Source organism: Geotrypetes seraphini, chromosome 1 (assembly GCF_902459505.1).
Source record: "Geotrypetes seraphini chromosome 1, aGeoSer1.1, whole genome shotgun sequence".
Lineage (NCBI taxonomy): Eukaryota > Metazoa > Chordata > Amphibia > Gymnophiona > Dermophiidae > Geotrypetes > Geotrypetes seraphini.
Window position 1 is genome coordinate 194,881,810 of NC_047084.1, and position 22,557 is coordinate 194,904,366.

General features: G+C 41.5%; 1 protein-coding gene across 2 annotated transcripts in view; it reads right to left on the reverse strand.

Annotated features, from left to right (window-relative positions):
- The window catches only part of ENPP6 (ectonucleotide pyrophosphatase/phosphodiesterase 6), a 95,716-nt gene that overhangs the window by 47,122 nt on the left and 26,037 nt on the right, over positions 1-22,557 (reverse strand). For both annotated transcript variants that reach the window (XM_033943240.1, XM_033943250.1), the window contains exon 2: positions 11,835-12,014. In XM_033943240.1, coding sequence (XP_033799131.1) covers positions 11,835-12,014 — 180 coding nt within the window. The remainder of the gene's footprint in view (positions 1-11,834; positions 12,015-22,557) is intronic.

A 22,557-nucleotide genomic window follows, 5' to 3' on the forward strand; every position in this document is an offset into this window, starting at 1 on the left:
AGTATTTAAGAACTTGACCTTAAAAATGTCATAACAACCCAATTTTTTTTTTAATTTTCCAGATTCTCTTTAGAGGCCTGTAAAATGTCTCTTCAGAGATTAGACAGAGAGGAAATCTTGGGAGAAAGGGGGTATTTATCTGCTTAAGGTTTAGCAGAGCTAGCACGGCTTTTTACTTAACATAATTCTGTCTAGACTTTGCAAATGAGCAGCCACAGTATTATCTATGTGCCATAAATCACCAGGCCATTAAATAGGAAGGGGTTAAGACATTCTTTTCTATCTCCAGAATTGATGCTATAGGGCACAAAACTCCAGAAAAAACTTTTAGTCCACAGATGAACACTTCCATATACCAGAGAAGTCAATGATGTGTCCAATAAGCTCAAAAATTTGCAACACTAGTGCTAAGATAGCAAACTGGTAAAAACACACAGGGAAATACTTTTAAAACCAATAGGAGGAAATATTTTTTCACTCAGAGAATAGTTAACCTCTGGAACGCATTGCCACAGGTTGTGGTAAGAGCGGATATCTTAGCTGGTTTTAAGAAAGGTTTGGACAATTTCATAGTAACATAGTCGATGATGGCAGATAAAGAACCAAATGGTCTATCCAGTCTGCCCAACCTTACCCACTCTTTAAATGACTGATTTAATTAAAATTTTTCTTCTTCTTAGCTGTTTCTGGGCAAGAACCCACAGCTCTGCCCGGTACTGTGCTTAGGTTCCATCTACTGAAGTCTTCGTCAAAGTTCACCCCAGCTCATCTAAACCATCCCAGCCATCGAAGCCCTCCCCAGCCCATCTTCCACCAAATGGCCATATACGGACACAGACTGTGCAAGTCTGCCCAGTACTGACCTTCAATATTTACTATTATTTTCTGATTCTAGATCCTCTCTGTTCATCCCATGCTTTTTTGAACTCTGTCACTGCTTTCCTCTCCACCTTCTCACAGGAGTGCATTCCAGGCATCCACCACCCTCTCTGTAAAGAAGAATTTCCTTACATTGCTCTTGAGTCTCCCACCCCTCAGCCTCAAATTATGCCCTCTGGTTTTACCATTTTCCTTTTTCTTGAAAAGATTTTGGTCTACATTAATACCTTTCAAGTACTTAAACGTCTGTATCATATCTCCCCTGTCTCTCCTTTCTTCTAGGGTACATATATTCAGGGCTTCCAGTCTCTCCTTATACGTCTTTTAACACAAACCTCCTATCATTTTTGTTGCCCTCCTCTGGACCACTTCAAGTCTTCTTACATCCTTCACCAGATACGGTCTCCAAAACTGAACACAATACTTCAAGTGGGGCCTTACCAACGACCTGTACAGGGGCATCAACACCTTCTTTCTTCTACTGGTTACGCCTCTCTTTATACAGCCCAGCATCCTTCTGACAGCAGTCACCGTCTTGACGCACTGTTTTTTCACCTTTAGATCTTTGGACACTATCACCACAAGATCCCTTACCCCTCTGTGCATATCAGCTTCTCATCTCTCAACATATATGGTTCCTGATTATTAATCCCTACATGCATTACTCTGCATTTCTTTGCATTGAATTTTAGTTGTCAGATATTAGACCATTCCTCTAACTTTTGCAGATCCTTTTTCATGTTTTCCACTCCCTCCACGGTGTCTACTCTGTTACAAATCTTGGTATCATCTGCAAAAAGGCAAACCTTACCTTCCATCCCTTCAGCAATGTCACTCACAAATATATTGAACAGGATCGGCCCCAGCCCGAACCCTGAGGGACTCCACTACTCACCTTCCTTCCTCCGAGCGACTTCCATTAACCACCACCCTCTGGCATCTGTCCGACAACCAGTTTCTAATCCAGTTCCAGTTCCAGTTTTGGGTCCTAACTTCAGCCCTTCAAGTTTATTCAAGAGCCTCTAATGAGGAACTGTGTCAAAGGCTTTGCTGAAATCCAAGTAAATTACATCTAGCATATGTTCTTGATCCAGTCACCCAATCAAAAAATTCAATCAGGTTCATTTGGTACGATTTACCTTTAGTAAAGCCATGTTGCCTCAGATCCTGTAACCCATCAGATTCTAGGAAGTTCACTATCCTTTCTTTCAGCAACACTTCAATTATTTTTCCAACAACCAAAGTGAGACTTCATCCTGCTTCATCTCTACAACCACTTTTGTGAATAGGGACCACATCCACTCTTCTCCATTCCCCAGGAATCATTCGCATCTCCAATGATTTGTTGTACGACCCGCCAGAACCTCTCTGAGCTCCCTCAGTATCCTGAGATGGATCCCGTCCAGTCCCATTGCTTTGTCCACCTTCAGTTTTTAAATTGTTCATAAACACTTTCCTCCATGAACGGCGCAGAATCTACTCCATTTTCTTGTGTAACTTTGTCAGACAATCTCGGTCCTTTTCCAGGATTTTCTTCCTTGAACACAGAACAGAAGTATTTGTTTAGCACGTTTGCTTTTTCCTCATCACTCTCCATATATTGGTTCATAGTATCTTTTAGTTTTGAAATTCCATTTTTCATCTTCCTCCTTTCACTAATATTTCTGAAAAAAAATTTGTCTCCCTTTTTTACATTTTTAGCCATTTGCTCTTCTGCTTGTGTATCTCTCTCTTGGCTTCTTTCAGTTTCACCCGGTAGTCCTTTCTGTACTCCTCTTCTTGTTTTTTTTTATATTTCAGGAATGCCAACTCTTTTGCCTTTATTTTCTCCGCCAATAGTTTGTAGAACCTAACAGCTCTTTCTTCAGGTACTCTCCCATTTTATTAAAGTCTGTACATTTGAAATCTAGGACTTTAAGTATTGTGCAGCTGTTCTCCACTTTAGCTGTTATATCAAACCAAACCGTTTGATGATCGCTACTTCCCAAGTGAGCATCCACTCGTACATTAGATATACTCTTTCCATTTGTGAGGACCAGATCCAATATTGCTTTTTCTCTCGTGGGTTCCTTCACCATTTGTCTGAGCAGAGCCTCTTGAAAGGCATCCACAATCTCCCTACTTCTTTCTGATTCCGCAGATGAAACTTTCCAGTCCGCATCCAGCAGGTTGAAATCTCCCAACAGCAGCACCTCCTCTTTCTTTCCAAACTTTTGGATATCCGCAGTCAGATCTTTATCAATTTGCTGTGATTGAGTTGGAGGTCTGTAGACTACACCCACGTAGATAGAAGTTCTATCTTCTCTTTTCAGAGCGATCCATATCGCTTCTTCCTCTCCCCAGGTCCCTTTCATTTCAGTCACTTGGATATTGATCTTTACATAGTGAGTTACTTCTCCACCTTTTTGATCATCTCTGTCCTTCCTAAAAAGATTATATCCCGGTATGTTTGCATCCCATCCATGGGATTCACTGAACCATGTCTCTGTGATAGCAACAATATCCAGGTCTGCCTCTAACATCAGGGCTTGCAGATCATGAACTTTGTTGCTTAGACTGTGAGCGTTTGTGGTCATTGCTTTCCAGCTATTTTTCAGTGGTAATCTCCTTTTTTGTATAGTTTTTTGTTTCGTTTCGCTTCCCATTGCAATACTAAGAAGTGAGTTGCTAATATTGTTTTTGTTGCAATCTTTACTACCATCACATCTTGTCTTTTGCTGGGGGTGGCCTCTATAATTGTTCTTCCTACATACGCCACCCCCACCTTCTAGTTTAAATGCCTAGAAACATATTGTAGTTTACCTGCAATTACATCATTTTGTTTTCCAGAGAGAAATTTAAAAAAAAAAAAAGATTTGACATCGATATGTGAACATTTCTTAAGAAAGAACTGAATATTTCATGGGGTGCCTAATTTTTTCAGATGACTGTAGGTAGGGCTATTGGAGTTGTAGACAGGTGGCTTTAGAAGGTTTTAGGGGGCTCACCATGATTTGCAAGGGAGTAGTGGTGAGATGTTTATGTGGCACCCTTTTTGTGAAGTTCAGAGCAGTGCCCTGTAAATTGCCCCTCTACTCTGTTGCCATGTCTGGGTGGCCAGTCCATCACTTTGCTGACCCCTACCATATCCAAAAAAGTATTTTTCTAGGCGTTTGGGACTTGAACGATTTTTTGGTTAAGAATGTGGTATAAAGATACAACTTGGTGGACATATAAGCAGACGATTCTTGAAAAAATATATATTATGGATGTATTTTTTGAGAATGGACTTTGGATGCTGCTGACTTTGGGCGACTACCATCCTAGGCCCAAAACGGATTTAAGACTTTTTAAAAATTTATTATGCCCCTCCATGTGTCAGTTCAAGTGTGTGATGCTGAAAAGGGGGTGTGGTTGGGGTGCATTGTGGGTGTGGCTTTAAGTTATGCAAGTTTATAGAAATATGCTAATGTACGCACAACTAGGTACTTGTGACCTGTGTTGGCCACTGTTGGAAACAGGATACTAGGCTTAATGGACCTTCAGTCTGTCCCAGTATGGCTATTCATATAGTTCTTATGTTCTTAACTTAGGTGCAAGCATTTAAGCCTGGTTTTTGCAGGCCTAAATTGGTGCGACTTAAAGTTATCACACATAAGTGGCAGATAACTTTTATAGAATTGCGCTGATTTTTTAAATGCGATCTATAGAATCTGCCCATAAGTGTATATCTGCATGTTGTATCTAAACTCTGCCCATGTACACATCCATAATAAATACAGATCAAAGACAAGGAAACAAACTCCATGAGCAACTAACTATGCAAGAAGAAAAGGAGTGGGGATACATCAACCACGGATAAAACCAATTTAAAATTTATTCTCACAAATAGAACAAAATTTAATCTGGTTGGCTCTATTACATAGACTGGTTTTGAGACTTTTAATCCCCAAACATCTCACACCCATAATAAAAGCATACACCATTTAAGCAAGGTGTGTACTTTTACACTGGTTGGTATTTTAAGAGTCTTAATATCAATCACTTAAGATAGCAGAAAAACTGGAAATATTACAAAAAACAAACACTACTGCTTATTGAAACTTCAAACAACAATCATGTATTATATAAACTCTATTCAGAACACTTGAAAGGTCACTTTGGGCAGCCACAAAACTTAGAGACTTGAAGAAGGCACAGGTGTTTTATTCAGCATATGCGGACCCCTGAGCCCCAAGCTGGCTTCAGAAGCCTCGAAACCAGGAAGTTACAGAGATATTTATACATTCTTCTGGCTATACAATTGAATTCTAGAAAAAACTTTTCACTTAACAATCTTTTCTTAACAATCATTGGTCCTAAGCTCACACTAGCAGGTCACTAGCAGGTCACTTATCTAAACCCTGCAGTCTTTCTGTTTCATGTCCAGGAGGGCGGAATACAATATGGTGTATGCTGAGATAGCCATAAGAAGCTAGAATGCCCAAGCTAAAACACCCCGTGCAGGCAGGCTAAAACATGAGATAAGTTAGGTCTGTAAAGAAACATAATTCAGCATTTTATTAAAGAGAAAACTTAGTTCAACACTTAGGAAAACCAGTCTCAGACTCCTTCACACTGAGTCACAAACATTTCATTATAGCTACTTCAGAATGACAAATGGAGGAGGAAAAAGCCTCAAAACCCCACCTATCTTTTTGTATAAGTTCAATGATAGGTTTTTTAGGGTAAAGGGAACATCACTGGCATTAAAAAAAATCCTCCTCACTATCTACTATGTAGCCATGTGCAATGCAAATGATTCAATTATGAATGTGACGATAATGAATATTCAGATTCTTAAAGTACATTTAGGACAGACGACAAGATTTTAAAAAACACGCATAACAGAACATAAAAGCTGGTTGAATATCAATAAATTGCAGGGACCTATGGTGGCATATTGCCTGGAATACAATCATGTATTTGCAGATTTAAAGTGCTGTGCAATTGATCATATACCAGAAACTGTATATAACAGAAAACGGTTTCTTTCACAACGGGAGTTCTTTTGGATTCAAGCACTGGGATAGTGAGGAACCTCAAGGTTTAAATTCTAGACTAGAATGGAGTCATTTTATTTAACTGACACTTACAATTAAAGAGACTCTCATTCTATAAGAGATATCTGGAATATGACCTCACAACAGACAGGCATCGGAGTGATAAGAACATAAGAATAACCTTATTGGGTCAGACCAATGGTCTATCAAGCCCAATAGCCCGTGCTTATGGTGGCTGATCCAGGTTCCTAGTACCTGGCAAAAACCCAAAGAGTAGCAACATTCCATGCTACCGATCCAGGGCAAGCAGTGGCTTCCCCTATGTCTTAATAACAGACTATGGACTTTTCCTCTAGGAATTTGTCCAAACCTTTCTTAAAACCAGCTACGCTATCCACTTGTACCACAACCTCTGGCAACACATTCCACAGCTTAACTATTCTCTGAGTGAAAAAATATTTCCTCCTATTGGTTTCAAAAGTATTTCCCTGAAGTTTCCCTGCAGTTCATCGAGCGTCCCCTAGTCTTTTTAATTTTTGACGGAGTGAAAAATCGATCCACTTGTACCCGTTCTACTCCACTCAGGATTTTGAGTAGAATGGGCACAAGTGGATTTATAACTCTGTCAAAAATTACAAATACTAGGAGACACTCGAAACGGCAGGGACATACCGGTCCTTTGGAATAGGCATCAAAGAAATACACTTACATAGGGTTGTCATATTTTACTATAGTAAAATCTGGACCCCTAGACCTGCCCCCAGGCCCGCCCAATTCCATCCATCCCCGCCCCATTACACCCCAGTCCTGCCCTAGCCCCGCCCCCACTGCCTGCTCTCGTTGGACAGGAGGAAATCCACGCATGCACGGATGCCACGCGATGATGTCATGTGCATGCCATATGTGGATTTCCTCCTGCCCGACACGATTTAGAGGAGGCCTTTCAAAACCCGGAATAAGTGCCGGTTTGGAAAAGCCATCCAGACCCCTGGACATGTCCTCAAAAAGGAGGACATGTCCAAGGAAATCCAGATGTCTGGTAACCCTACTCTTGTAGCATAGTTAAACACTCTGCTAGAAACTAGTCAGAGATACGGACAAAGCAAGGGAATAAACTTTCATTTAGTAGTATAGATAGGGGACATCTGTAACCATCAATATTAGCAATGTGACACTGAAAAGACATAACATATTTTGAAGTTGTAACTGTAAGGTGGAGAAACTAATAATGCTGAACTAAAATGATGCCTGCAGTAATCAATGATGCAGGACAAAAATGAGGCTTGAAGTAAGAATATGACTTGACATCAGGGCCGGATTAACCAATAGGCCCAGTAGGCACGTGCCTAGGGCCCAAAATGGTCAGGGGGCACAATGAAGGAGGGCATCAACATTGTTTTTTTCCAAATGGCGACCGGCCTCCCCCCTTCCCGATCGGCATCGCGGGCCCCCCATGATCGGCAACGTGGGCCCCCTGATTGGCAACGCGGGCCCCCCCCCCATTGACGGAAAGTAAGACAATCAAACAACGCGGGTAAGAAAGGCAATGGGAACTGTAATTTTGCAAGCGGTGCTGCTTGCCCAAAGCTTCCCTCTGACGCAGCTTCCTGTTTCCGCCTGGGCGCATCAGAGGGAAACTTTGGGCAAGCAGCACTACTTGCAAAATTACAGTTCCCGTTGCCTTTCTTAGCCGGTTTGCTTGCTTGTCATACTTTCTGTCGAAGGGGGGAGCATGTTGCTGATCGGGGGGGGGGGGGGCCCGCGTTGCCTACTTCGATCAACACTCTTCATGCTTCGTCAGGAGTCTTAACCTACTAGTTAGTTCACAGTCTCTTCCCACCCCCTTCATTTATTTTCTGTGTTGTAGCATTAGGAACTGGACAACATTGATGGGCCCCCAACTAGCGATATTTGTTCAACACCGTCTCATTAATGGTTGAAGTTTTAATGGAACTTTATGAGCTAACAGGAGTATAAATGTAGCATTACTAGCATTTAAAATGGCTAACAGAGATGAAACGTGTTGAACGTATGTCAAATAGCAGAGAATAACGCTAGAGATTTTGGCTAACTAGCCCACGTTGCCGATCGATGCTTGGGTGGGGGGGGGGGCGTCGTTCTGTAAAAAAAAAAAAAAATCAGAGTGATAGGTGAGGTTCTGAGGCTTTTTCCTCCTTCATTTGTCATTCTGAAGTAGCTATAATGAAATGTTTGTGACTCAGTATTCTGAATAGAGTTGATAAAATACATGATTGTTGTTTAAAGTTTCAATAAGCAGTAGTGTTTGTTATTTGTAGTATTTTTAAGAAGCCAATTGCATGTGTAAAAGATTATATACTGGTATTTATCTGTGTTATCACCTAAAACTAGGCCCACCTTATAAAATTACCCCTTAACTTACATAAGGGGGGAATTTATCAAGGGGTGCAATGGGTGTCTTAGCTTTTAGCACCTGCTAACCATTAGCATGCGCTAATGCATTTAAAGCACACTAAGGGCTAGATGCACAAAACAAGTTTGGTAAGACCGTGCGGGTCCACTGCAATCCAATTTTTGATCGATTTATAAAAGAGCTATTGATGCACAAAAATTTTGCCTGTAAATGATTTGCATGGAAGTTTGTCATAATCCCCTCCTCTCCCGTGCGATTGATCACTGTGAAAGTGACTCTCACACATGCGCAGAGCCGGCAGGGGAAGCCTGAACAGCTGAGAGGCAGGGGATGGGAACTGGGCAGACCGAGCCTCCCTCCTGCTCTCTTCAGACATAGGTATTGGGGGTGGGGAGAGGTTTGGAGGAGCATCCGGTGGTAGGAGGGAGTAGGCATGCCATCTGCCTTTTTGGGGGGGGAAAGGTAGGGAATGGTTCAGGGGTGGCTCCTGGCATGGGGGGGCCTCAGTTGGCAGGAAGGAGTGGGAATCCCTCCTGTCTATTTTCCCTGGTGCGGTGGGGGTCAATCCCCAGTGCCAGTTCATTAGGATGATGTCGGGGAGGGCCATCATTGGCTGGAGGGGTTTTTTTTTCTTTTTAATGGGGCAGATATTGTGCATGTGTAACACACACACAGCATCTGTGCCCATTAAAAAAAAGGTTTGGCATGTTATAAATATTTTTGTATCGGTGGGACAGGTAAGCAACTGATCTTGACCAGTCACTAAAAGCGATCACTTTTTTTTGTGCATCGGGAAGCCATGTTAGAGTATCAGTCGCTCTGCTAGTTTACATGGCATTTCAGTATTAATGACCTTATTTGCATGGCCGGATCGGAGATTGAGCGATTCTGCAGAAAACCACACATTGAGCCATTTTCTGCATCAGGTCAGCAAATCCGGTCGTCCCTAAATCAGTCAAAACCAGTTTAGCAATGATCATTTAAGGATCGCTGACCTTAGTTCATCTAGGCCTAAATTGGTTCGTGCCCTTGATAAATTTTCCCATAAATGTTACTCTTCTTTTTATTAGGTTTTAAATTCTTTAAGATTCATTCTCCTCTGCCCTTGTAGGCATTCATGGTTGCAAGATTTTCACAAATGACTTCATGCTCACTAGATCCAGTTGGATCAAGTTAGATACGATATCACACAGTACAGCACACATGCTACATGAGGTTTTAGATTTCAATTCATTTGAGACAATTTTAGGGGCATTTTCAAAACACAAAAGAATTCAAAAAACATCTAAATCAGCACTTGGATGTTTTTCTTGGCAAAACATCCAAGTGCCGATTTTTTAAACATATATTTTAGATGTCTTGCAGGATGTTTGCCCTCCAGGATGTCTAACTCATAAAGTCACGTGATAGAGGTGTGTTTTGGATGGGATTTGGGCCAGTTTTGATTTGGATGTCTTTCTGCGATAATCGAACCATTGCAAAACGTCCTGGACGGAACTTAAATATTCTGATCTAGACCTGTTATAGAAGCGTCAAAAAGATACCAAACTGACCAGATGACCACTGGATGCATAAATGTATGACCCCCTCACACTCCCCCAGTGACCAGTGACCCCCCCCCCACACACACACACACAAATATCTAAATGAAACAGTGCATACTTGTGTCTAGAACAGCAGCACCTGGTATTGGAATGCCTAGTAGAACTCCACACAGGTGTCTTAAGTAGCCAGGTGGGTAGGCTAATGAACCATATTTTATGCATGTAACTTTTTGTAAACCGTCTTGGAAAAAAACGGTATAGAAATTAAAAAAATAAATAAGGAGCCTGGCCCATAAGCCACTCTAACCAATACATTTATGGTGGAAAGTATGAGCCCACAAAAACCCTATTATACTACCATTTAGGTGCCACCTGCAGCCATAGGGGCTATTGGGATGGTAAACAGGTAGATATACCCTGTTTCCCCAAAAATAAGACCTATGCTGAAAATAAGCGCTAGCATGATTTTTAAAGGTGCTCCTAATATAAGCCCTACCCTCAAAATAAGCCCTAGTTAAGATGAACCACCCAAAGCACCCCCCCCCTGAATGGCCCCGACATTCCCTGACTCTATCCCTAACACTAGTGCTGCCTGATTTGCTGAAAAAAATCAGACTCGTCAATTCAGCAACCCCCCCCCCCCCCCCCCCCCGCTGCTTTAGGAGACCTCGGAGTAGAGGTATGTCAGTCTCACAGTGGGAGGGTTGGTGGGGTTCTGCTGCATAAGTGGATGGGTGAGAGGGGAGGAATGATGCTGCACATGGGGGGGGGGGAGAAAGGAAAGAGGAAGAATTGGGATAGAGGAGAGGAAGGGAGAGATGATTGTTTACATGAAAAAAATAAGACATCCCCCAAAATAATCCCTAGTGTGTTTTTTGGACCCCAAATTAATATGACACTGTCTTATTTTGGGGGAAACATGGTAGTAGGTTTTGGGGGAGTTTTGGAGAGCTCACCATACATTTTAAGGGGGTTCTGGTGAGATGTACTTCTGATACCCTTTATGTGGTTCATAGCTTTGTTGATATGTCTATGTGGTCAGCCCGTTACAATGGTGCCCCCTCCTACTTCTAAATGGTGCTGACTTGGATGTTTTTGTGGTGGAAAATGGCGAATAAAGTTAGATGCCCTGGTGGTCTAGACATTCTGGTGGCCAAAATATCCAAGTAGGCAATTTTTCCCCAAAAAACTTATTTGGATATCCTGTTTGAAAATGGACATTTCTCTGCCTCTGACTTTGGACGTCTTGTGGAAAACATTCAAAGTTGGACTTAGACATCCTATCAAAAATGGCCATCTGCCTAACATCATTTAGAGGTATAATTGTACCCTGAAGTCAGCATTAAAAACATTTCAAAATGAATTAATTAGTAGAGCAACTTTTAAATTGATAAAAACTTGGAGATTAATTGAGTAGTTCTTAACAATGGAGGGCACAGCTTGCTATCAAGACATGCCTTTGGTTGTCATACTGAACAGTTTGAATTTAAATGTATATTACCTAATATTCAGCACTATTTAACTAGCCAGGATGGTTCCTGGCCAGTTAAATAGCATTTGTCCAGCTAAGTGCTAATATTCAACAGGAGATAACTGGCTATCTTCACAAAATGTTCACATTTAGTGGCTAAAACCTAGCCAGCTATATCATGCAATAGATGCTAATTTTAAATGCTGATTAACCAAGTTTAGCGGCCAAATTGGGCCACCCAAATGGCTGATCTATCTTTGGCCACTATAACTTAACCAGCCAGTGCTTAAAATCGACTTAGCCAACTAAGTTGGAGCTAGCCCAAAATAGACCAGGTATTCAATGCTGGTCACCAGAAATGGCCCAGCACTGATTATCTGGACTCAGCGATGATTGCGAGAATTCTCCATCCTCCCTCCCACAGTGTTGATATTGGCAAATAGTATTCACTCGCAGTCTGACATGACATAGCTCAGTATTACCAAATGATGCCGTGATGTTCTTACACTGCATTTCCAGATACTAACCAGGCCAGTAGTACATAAAAACCTTCCTTTTTAGTTTTTCCATTGTGACCCAGACAGGCTCTGACCCATCCCACCAAAGAGGCAGCAAGCTATCTTCATTTGCACCAATTTCAAACGATTTATTTGTCTTCGGGTCCCACATAAAGTTTCCAATCATTTGATGTACTTCACAATGGCGACCTGCAACGAAAAAACAAACAAAACAATTTTTTTTCAGTTTCTCATCACAAAGGCCCTCTTTTATTAAGCCGCGATAGAGGTTCTTACTTCGGTGCGGAGCACTAAATGCTCCGAGGCTGCTCCAATGCTCATAGGAATTCTTTGAGCTTTGGAGCATTTAGCGCTCCGGGCCGTGGCAGAAACCTCTAGTAAAAGGCTTAGTAAAAGGTGAGGGAAGTCTCTACTAATGTAATAGAAAGAAATAGCAAATCACAGGATTAAAGAATAAATTGTTTTCAAATAATTGTGTCAAATGTAAAGATATCAGCATTCCAGCAGTGCCTTCAGCTACGGGGAAAACCCCGGTGCCTCAGTAAAAGAACCCTCACTTTAACGAAAACCCATAACATTTTTGTATTTCTTAAAAAAATTTATAACCCACCTAAAACCTAGGCGAGTATCATCTTAAAACATCCATCATAAAATGTAACGTACAAAGTATTAGCTGAAACAGTGCTGCACAAATCAATACTTAGGGATCCTTTTAAGAAAGAGCGCTAGCGTTTTTAGCGCACGCACAAGATCAGCATGTGCTATAGCTGCGCTAGCCGAAAAACTACCGCCTGCTTAAAAGCAGGCGGTAGCGGCTACTGCGCGCGGCATTTTAGCGCGCGCTAAAACCGCCAGCGCACCTTTGTAAAAGCAGCCCTTAGTTGCCGCTATACATCCTTATCCTGCAAGAAGGCACGCGTGAACAAATGCATCGGATCCAAACAGAGGAACAAACACTCCACAAACGGCAGCAACATAAGAGAAAGCGTGGAGATGACTTAAAAAAAATGCTTTACTGATTCTTATTGACCCAACGTCTCACCTCACGATGCATGCAACTTGTAGAATACTAGCAGTTTTGCACGTTACAAGGCGCTCTTTAGGTGTGCCCACTTGCACCTGGCATAGGGTAAGTGATTGCACCTACCATGAGATCCAAGTTTATTAAAAGTTTACTATCCCACACCTAGGGGGTTGCCTTCAGGGCGGCTTACAATCTAAAAACATATATAATAAAACAAAATTCAAACACACTTATTTATTTATTTATTCAATTTTCTATACCGTTCTCCCAGGAGCTCAGAATGGTTTACATGAGTTTATTCAGGTACTCAAGCAGTTTTCCCTGTTTGACCCAGTGGGCTCACAATCTATCTAATATACCTGAGGCAATGGGGAGATTAAGTGACTTGCCCAGGGTCACAAAGAACAGTGTGGGTTTGATCCCACAACTTCAGGGTGCTGAGGCTGTAGCTTTAGCCACTGTACCACTCTGGAAATCAAGATGTTGTAACAGTAAGCAAAGTACAGGGCAATCAAGCCATTGTGACATCACTGATGAGGTTGGTTCTTAGGCATTGGTGGAATGAGGCATTATGATGTCACAATACCAGCTCTGCTTATCAGAGGCTGAAACTTTTCACACTTTTTATTTATTCAATTTTCTATATTGCTCTCCCAGGGGAGCTCAGAACAGTTTACATGAATTTAGTCAGATACTCAAGCATTTTTCCCTGTCTGTCCCAGTGGCCTCACAATCTATCTAATGTACCTGAGGCAATGGGGAGATTAAGTGACTTGCCCAGGGTCACAAAGAGCAGTGTGGGTTTGAACCCACAACTTCAGGGTGCTGAGGCTGTAGCTTTAACCACTGCGCCACACTTGAAATAAAGAAGAAAAGAGAAAGAACTACAAACTGTAATAGAAAAGGTAGAAGGAAAACACATTAGGGTTTTTTTTCTGTTATATGTAGTACTAGCAGCATCGCCTGGTAATACCATAATTAATAAGCATCAGAAAAAAGAAACACTTTCAAGTCTGTTTTAAACCTATCAATAGAGGTTATTAATCAAAGTTATAATGGTAAAGAATTCCAATACTTCAGGCCATTAACAGAAAAAATAGCGTCTCTGACGTGCTCCTGATAAGATGGAACTTGGAAGAGATGTGCCAAAGTAGATTTATGCTAGCATTCTATAACGGTTTAAGCGCACTCCAAAGACATTATAGAATTGCCTGCAATGACATTACAGGTTGCAAACGCCATTTTAAATCCAGAGCTGATATGGGCAACAGTGATTGGGGATCGCTGCTGCCTATCCGAACCTAAACTCTTAGGAAATCAATCAGCTAGGCTCAAGGACCTACAGGAAGATAGGTAGTAGGTGCACTAGAAGGGATGCATAGGGAAAGAAGTGGGAGATGCTGGTTCTAAATGTTTGATATGAAAATGAATTCAGAAGTAAATCACTTAAGGTTTTGTTCGAAACACCTGCCTGAAAAGATAATGTTTTATCGAGATATCTTTTAAACTGGCATCCTTTAAAAGTCGGAGATAAAAACAAAGACGTTCTATGTATAACGAGTTTTGTCAAGAAGAACAAAATGTTTCATAAGGTAAATAGGTGCACTAGTATCAAAAAGAGTTTTATAACCCAGACAACCAAATTTGAATATTATTCTGGCTTCAACCGGTAATCAATGTAATTTCTTAAAATACGGTGTAATATGTTCAAATTTCACACCGTATTATAAGAAATTACATTGGTAAACGGTTGAAGCCAGAATAATATTCAAATTTGGTTATCTGTGTTCTAAAATCACAGTCAATGGCATAGATTGAATAATTGCTCCATTTATCTCGGAATTTTTGTGATGCTGCATGTATTTGTTTACTTTGAACCGCTAAAAATATTTAAGCATAAATAAAATGACCCCAGTGGATTTGAGCTGTTCTAATTCAAGCTATGTTTGTCTGATTGAAATCCTAATACTGTACAATACCTGGAGAATGGAATTGTAGAGATACATAACTGGACTTTGTTTAGATATATCTACTCCCATTTTGTCTAGATATATCTACTCCCATTTTTGGTACTGCACCTATTTACCTTATGAAACATTTTGGGGGTCTTTTACTAAGGCACGCTAGCCGATATAGCGCGCACTAAATGCTAACGCGTTCATAGAACATAATAGACATGTTAGCATTTAGTGCGCGCTATATCGGCTAGCGTGCCTTAGTAAAAGACCCCCTTTGTTCTTCTAGACAAAACTCGTTATACGTAGAACGTCTTTGTTTTCATCTCCGACTTTTAAAGGATACCAGTTTAAAAGATATCTCAATAAAACATTATCTTTTCAGGCAGGTGTTTCAAACAAAACCTTAAGTGATTTACTTCTCCTCTAGGAGCCTGGAGAGCCAGAGCCTTGTCTCCTATGCTCCTTGTAGGATGACCTGGTGGGAATGGATAATATGTGTCAATCACAATAACTCTACACCAGGGCTTTCCAAACCTGCCCTGTGGACCTGAATTTTCAGGATTTCCAGAATGAATATGCTTGAAATAAATTTATATGCAGATTTATCCTATGCATATTCATTGTAGATATCCTGAAACTGGACTGCTTGAGGGTTTCCCTGGATGGGTCTGGATAGCCCTGCAACCAACTCCCCCCTCAACTCAGACTACAGAACTCATTATTGACGTTCCGTAAAATGGTAAAGACCCTCCTCTTCAACTAAAGGTCACCCTCAGTCTACACCCCCCCTTAAGCCCCCACCTCTCTCTTCTCTCTCCTGTCTATCTTCTCCCTAAATTTCAGTATAGTCCTCTCTTAGTCTGTACTCTAATAAATTGTATCTAAACTCAAATAACTTAAACTAAACTACTTATACTTAAACTCTACTCTTAATTTGCTGTATACTCCCTATATTTAAACTACTGCACAGTCTTGTATGTCCAAACATTTAAACCTATTGTATATCTTATATGTCCAATTACACTCCATTGTGTATGTTCACTTGTAGACCGTTCTGAGCTACTGGGAGGACGGGATAAAAATCTAAATAAATAAATAAATAAAAGAAAAAGTTCCTTGTTAGACGTATCCTCACTTTATTCCAAGGTGAATCCAAATGGTCTTGTCAGTTACAGTACATAAAGATATCATTAATCTTACTCTAGTGATTCCTCTGAACATGCAAACTGATATGAAACAATTCATAGATGAATTCCAAGAAAACTTGTCATTCTAATTTGTTATAAATAACCACTTGTGAAACTATAGAGGTCTGCAGGCTTCTGGCTGCATTGCATTATATCTGAAAACTTTAATTTAGCAAGCATTTCTTTAATTCCATATATATGCAAAAAAAAAAAACCCCAAACAACCCAACCCACAGTTCTTCAAGAAATGATCACAAATTCTTAATTAAAAGAGGAATATAGAAATTTAGGATGCACAGAAAGCAGATGCATGTAGGTGCTAGACAGCTGAAGCAGAAAACTGTGAGTCACAGATCTAGCAGGAACCAAGATAACAAGCCATTTGACTTCAGTGAGAAATGTGCACTGCTTCAAATATAAGGATCACGCAATGATGAAAGTAATACTTTTAATTACATAGTTTAACAAAATGGGAGTAGATATATCTAAAGTCCAGTTATGTATCTCTACAATTCCATTCTCCAGGTATTATACAGTATTAGGATTTCAATCAGACAAACACAGCTTGAATTAGAACAGCTCAAATCCACTGGGGTCATTTTATTTATGCTTAAATATTTTTAGCGGTTCAAAGTAAACAAATACATGCAGCATCACAAAAATTCCGAGATAAATGGAGCAATTATTCAATCTATGCCATTGACTGTGATTTATACGATTAAGCCACATTGACTTACAGTTGCATAACTTTTTATGAAACTCCTACTCCCTCTACCCTGCCCCTGCCCCTGCCCCTTAATTGGGTGCTAGCAATAGCTTGGCTGGTCATTATTTTCATTATCACATTAGTCCTTTCAAAAGCTTAGTATGTGCCATCATAGTCATTGTATTGCAAAAAAGGTTCCCATTGTGTGTGGTTTGTTGATCTTTGACATTAGTGATGGCCTTTATCATGAATCTCTCCATTGCCAGAAGGTTTACCTTATGTAAGCACCACTGAGATATAGTAAGAGGATCTGGTATTATCCAGTTGGTTAATATTTTCTGGGACATCAAGATGGCTCACTTCAAATAACCTTTCATACCCTTTAGGTTCTGGAAACAAAATAGTACAATTGTCAAATAAGATATCTGATTGAGCTTTTACCTGAAAGATACTGTCTGAATTCAAGAAAGTATGGGATAAGCATGTGGGATCTCTTCAGGGGAGGAGGAGATGGTGGATGGGCAGATTAGATGGGTCATTTAGCCTTTGTATGCGGTCATGTTTCTGTTTTCTCTGTTTCTAATAATCACCTTTATACTACATTCTTGCAATCAGGTATCTCAAATTTTACCCCATGCCCCTTTTTCCTTCCCAAATTCCCACAAATAATTCAGAAATTCTGTTTCCTCTACCACCATCATGACCTGGTGAGACAGTGGAGACATGTTTATATGCTGTAGGAGACCTCCCCTCCTACATCAACCCTCATTACAATGTCTGCAATGTGAATATGATGAAGCATAATCTATAATTTAATAACCTGTTAGTCTAAGCCATAAGCAAATTTTGCAACTTGACTGAAGAGACCTCCAAGGAGTGTTGATCAGTGTTGTAGAGAGCTTGACATCAGTTGAAGATCATCCAGGAGGATTATTGCCCTTCAGGTAGCTTGTTCTTTCTGAGTTTCCAAGTTGTTTATGATATTGTGAGTTGTATATCTGCCATAGGCTCCCAAAAGAACATAAGAACATATGAATTGCTGGGTCAAATCAGTGGTCCATCATGCCCAGCAGTCCATTCATGCGGTAGCCCTTAGGTCAAAGACCAGTGCCCTATTTGAGTCTAGCCTTACCTGCGTACATTCTGGTTCAACAGGAATCAACAGCCAACTTGTCTTGAATCCCTGAAGGGTGCTTCCCCCTATAACAGCCTGTGGAAGAGCATTCCAGATTTCTACCACTCTCTGAGTGAAGAACTTCCTTACATTTGTACGGAATCTATCCCCTTTTAACTTTAGCGAGTGCTCTCTCGTTCTCTCCATCTTGGAGAGAGTGAACAATCTCTCTTTCTCTACTAAATCTATTCCCTTCATTATCTTGAATGTTTCGATCATGTCCCCTCTCAGTCTCCTCTTTTCAAAAGAGAACAGGCCCAGTTTCTCTAGTCTCTCGCTGTACGGCAACTCCTCCAGCCCCTTAACCATTTTTGTCATTCTTCTCTGGATCCTTTCGAGTAGTACTATGTTCTTTTCCATGTACGGTGACCAGTGTTGGACACAGTATTCCAGGTTGGGGCGCACTATGCCCAGTACAGCAGCATGATAACCTTCTTCTATCTGTTTGTGATCCCCTTCTTAATCATTCCTAGCATTCTGTTCGCCCTTTATGCTGCCACCGCACATTGCGCGGACGGCATCATTGACTTGTCTACAAGTACTCCCAAGTCTCTTTCCTGGGACTCGGGAGTCTCTCCAAGTACCGCACCAGACATCCTGTATTCGTGTATAAGATTTTTGTTACCGACATGCATCATCTTGCATTTATCCACGTTAAATCTCATTTGTCATTGCCCATTCCTCAAGCATGTTTATGTCTCATTGTAGATCTTCCCAATCCTTCTGTGTCCTCACTACTCTGAATAACTTTGTATCATCTGCAAATTTAATCACCTCGCTCATTGTACCAATTTCCAGGTCGTTTATAAATATGTTGCAGAACACGGGCCCGAGCACCGAACCCTGCGGCACTCCACTCGTGACGCTTTTCCTTGTCCACTTACCCCCACTCTCTATTTCCTATCCACAAAACAGTTTTTAATCCACGTGAGTATATCACCCTCGATTCCATGGCTTGCAATTTTTCAAAGTAGTCGTTCATGCGGGACCTTGTTGAACGCCTTCTGAAAATCCAGATATACAATTTCGACTGGGTCACCCTTGTCTATTTGCCTGTTTACTCCCTCGAAGAAGTGCAATAAGTTTATCAGGCAAGATTTTCCTTTGCTGAAGCCATGCTGGCTGGTCCTCATCAGCTTGTGTCCGTCAAGGTGATCAATGATGCGGTCCTTTATCAGCACCTCTACCATCTTTCCCAGTACCGAAGTCAGATTCACTGGTCTGTAATTTCCTGGATCTCCCCTGGATCCTTTCTTGAAGATCAGCGTAACATTTGCCACTTTCCAGGCTTCCGGAATCCTTCCTGATTTGATCGACAGATTAGCTATTAGTTGAAGCAGTTCAGCTATAACCCCTTTGCCATCTGCCATCTGGTCCCGGGGATTTATCATTTTTGAGCCTATCATTCTGCCTGCATACCTTTTCTAGACTGACCATCGACCCTGTCAGTTTCCCGTCAGCTTCTGGTATATTGGATATATCATCTTCGGTAAATACAGACGCAAAAAATGTGTTCAGTTTGTCGGTGATGGCTTTGTCCTCCTTCAGTACTCCCTTTATTCCCTGGTCATCTAACGGCCCCACTGCTTTCTTCGCGTGTCGTTTCCCCTTAATATATCAAAACAATGGCTTAAAATTTTTTGCCTCCTGGGCTATTTTTTCCTCATAGTCTCTTTTGGCCCCCTCACCGCCTTATGGCACTTGCTTTGATGTTGACTGTGCTTTTTCCAGTTTTCATTCTTTTGTCCTTTTCTACTCCTTAAACGGAGTCTTCTTGTCTCTGATCGCTTCCTTCACCGTTACAGTGAGCCACGCTGGTTCCTTGTTCTTTTTCCTCTTGGAATCCTTGTTGATACGCGGTATATTTAGATTTTGCGCCTCGGTGACTTTGTCCTTAAAATGGACCATGCTTGCTCTAGTGTTTTTACAGTGCTTATCCTCTTCCTAATCTTCTTCCCCATCATGACTCTCATCCCTTTGTAGTTCCCTTTTCGGAAGTTCAGTGCCATGGCCATCGTTCTGTATCAATTTTTTTGTTCCTCTGTCCAGGTTAAAGTGGATCAAATTGTTATCACTGTTTCCCAGCATCCCTTCTACTTCTTTACTTTGTGCCGGTCCTTGTAGTCCATTGTAAATCTTCAGAACTGATGGATATAGAAAAATGAAGTGAAGTTTTCTTGCCATCAATTTGTTGTATAACAGGTAGAATTTCATTCATTTTTCCATTAATGCAAAATAGTCCTAAAAGAGCCAGACTTGCTGCCTTTCATATGTAAGTGCTTCTCTTTTGCTTTTTTATTGCTTTAGCACCTCCATCTTAGGTATATAGTTATATAACTTCATAATTACTGTCCTTCCTATACATTGTGTGCACTCCAAGCTTTCCTGCATTGGCAGTTATTAATCAAAGCACTGCTCTAATATAATCACAAGATAGAAGTTCGACACTGGCTCTAGGATACAAAGAATACAGAGGTTCCCTTCCTATTCTTAGAACAATTTTCCAGATCCTTCAGTTTTTCTGCCTGTGCATGCACTTGGTTTTGTAGGGCCTCAATGTCTGTATGCATCACCTGCAATTGTCTTCCACAGTAGATACTCGTTCTAATTTGCCAGTAGAAGCATTCATTTCAGAGATCAGTCATTCTAAATTTGTATATTGGCCAGAAAGTTTATCCAGTCTAGGCTCAGTCACCAACGTCACTAGCAGTACCTGAAGATGTTCCATTAGGCCCACCTGCCATCTTGTCCTTGCTGATCTTGCCACTCTCCTCCTTGCCACACTCCTCCTGTTTATAAAACAAATAAGGGCCAAAATGGTACCCAATGTGACTAGATGACCACTGGAGGGATGAAAATATGGCCCTCTACACTCTCCCAGTGATCTCCGATATAGTCCAACCCCCTAAATATCTGCATGAAATAGTACATATCTGTCTCTATGACAGCTGCAGATACTATGGCCAGTCCTAGTAGAGGTGGGTCATGAGTGGAGAATGAGCATGAAAGCAATAACCAGCTAGCACGTTAACCCCCCTCTTTTACGAAATCCAATAGCACTGGCCAATGTAGTAAATACTCTGATGTTCAAAGGGATTGAATTTGCGTCAGAGTATTAGACACACAGCACTCGCTTGCGCAGCTTTGTAAAAGAAGCCCTAAGCTTGCTCCTGCATTAATTTTTTGCAGGTCTCCTGAGCTAATGACTGAGGACCTTAATCAAAACTTTAAAACGTCCAAAAACCTGCTTGAGTCGGCACTTGGATGTCCTAATAGCAAGGATGTCCAAGTGCCAATAATCAAAACAAAACTTTCTGGACATGCAGCGGCACATCTAAGCTGCTGTGCATCCAGAGCTCAAAGGAGCATGTTGGGAGGTGTATTATAGGTGAGAATCAGGTGGGCTTAAACATGGACACACTGCAGCGATAATCAAAGCTTTCCTAGAGGGAACTTAGATGCCAGCAGTTAGACTTGTTTTAGTTGCATCTAAATGCCCCAAAGCTGCCCAAACTGACCAAATGACCACTGGAAGGATTAAAGCATGATCCCCTCCTTACTCCCCCAGTGGTCACCGACCCCCTCCTACAACCCAGAGTTGGGGGGAAAAAATAGCATATTGAGGTCTTGCCATTAGCTGATAAGGGCAGAGGAATCCCCATCAGCTAAGCCGGTTTCAGGAATTCTCCTGCCAGCTCAGCTGATGGGGATTCCCTCTACTAGGATCAGCTGAACTGGCAAGGAGATTCCTCTCTCCTTCCCTCCCTCTCAGGCACCAATCCCCAGCCCCCTCCATAGAGAGCCTCTACATTATACTCCTCCCCCATCATCCCTTGACACCCCCGGCAGTACCCCCCACATCACCTGACACCCACATATTTTGCACTGCACAATCAGCAGGAGGGAAGCCCATTCCTTCCTGCCTACAGGGCTGCGTGCTATGAATAATGGGCCTTCCCTCTCCCAATGCATCTTGGGATTCAGTGGGAGGATTCTAAGACCCTGATTGGCTCAACATTGGACGGCCCTATAGGCAGGAGGGAGTGGGCTTCCCTCCTGCTGATTTTGCAGCACAAAGTATGGAGTGTTGGGTGATTGGTGGGATTTGTTGCCAGTGCTGTTGGGGGATGTTGGGGGGGAGAGGTGTAGTGCAGGAGCTCTCTGCGGAGGGGGCTGGGGGATTGGTGCCTGTGAGGGAGGGAAGGAGAGAGGAATCTCTCTGCCAGTTCAGCTGATCTTGGCAGGGGGAATCCCCATCAGCTGAGCCAACAGGAATCCCTGAAACTGGCTCAGTTGATGGGGATTCCCCTGCTGCGATCAGACAAGGTAGTTGGGTATGTCTACAAAACTTGTTTTTGTGCGTTTTTCATGTGGACGTTTTTATTTTTGAAAATGACCAAAAAAGATAGATGTCCTAAGGACCAGAACTTATGCATAGGTCATTTTCGAAAATAAAAGATAGACATTTGGCAGTTTTTGAAAAAAATTTTCTGCTCAGTTTGTGGGCGTCTTGTCCAAAATGTCCAACCTCAGACTTAGATGTCTTTTTGAAAATGCCCCTCCACATTAGTGTGGGACCTGCAAAAATGAAAAGTGAAAAAGCTCTATTGTGCTACCATGTTAAAAATGGTCTTAGTACACAGGAAAATCCCATGTTAAAATGGCCCCTATATATTAAATACA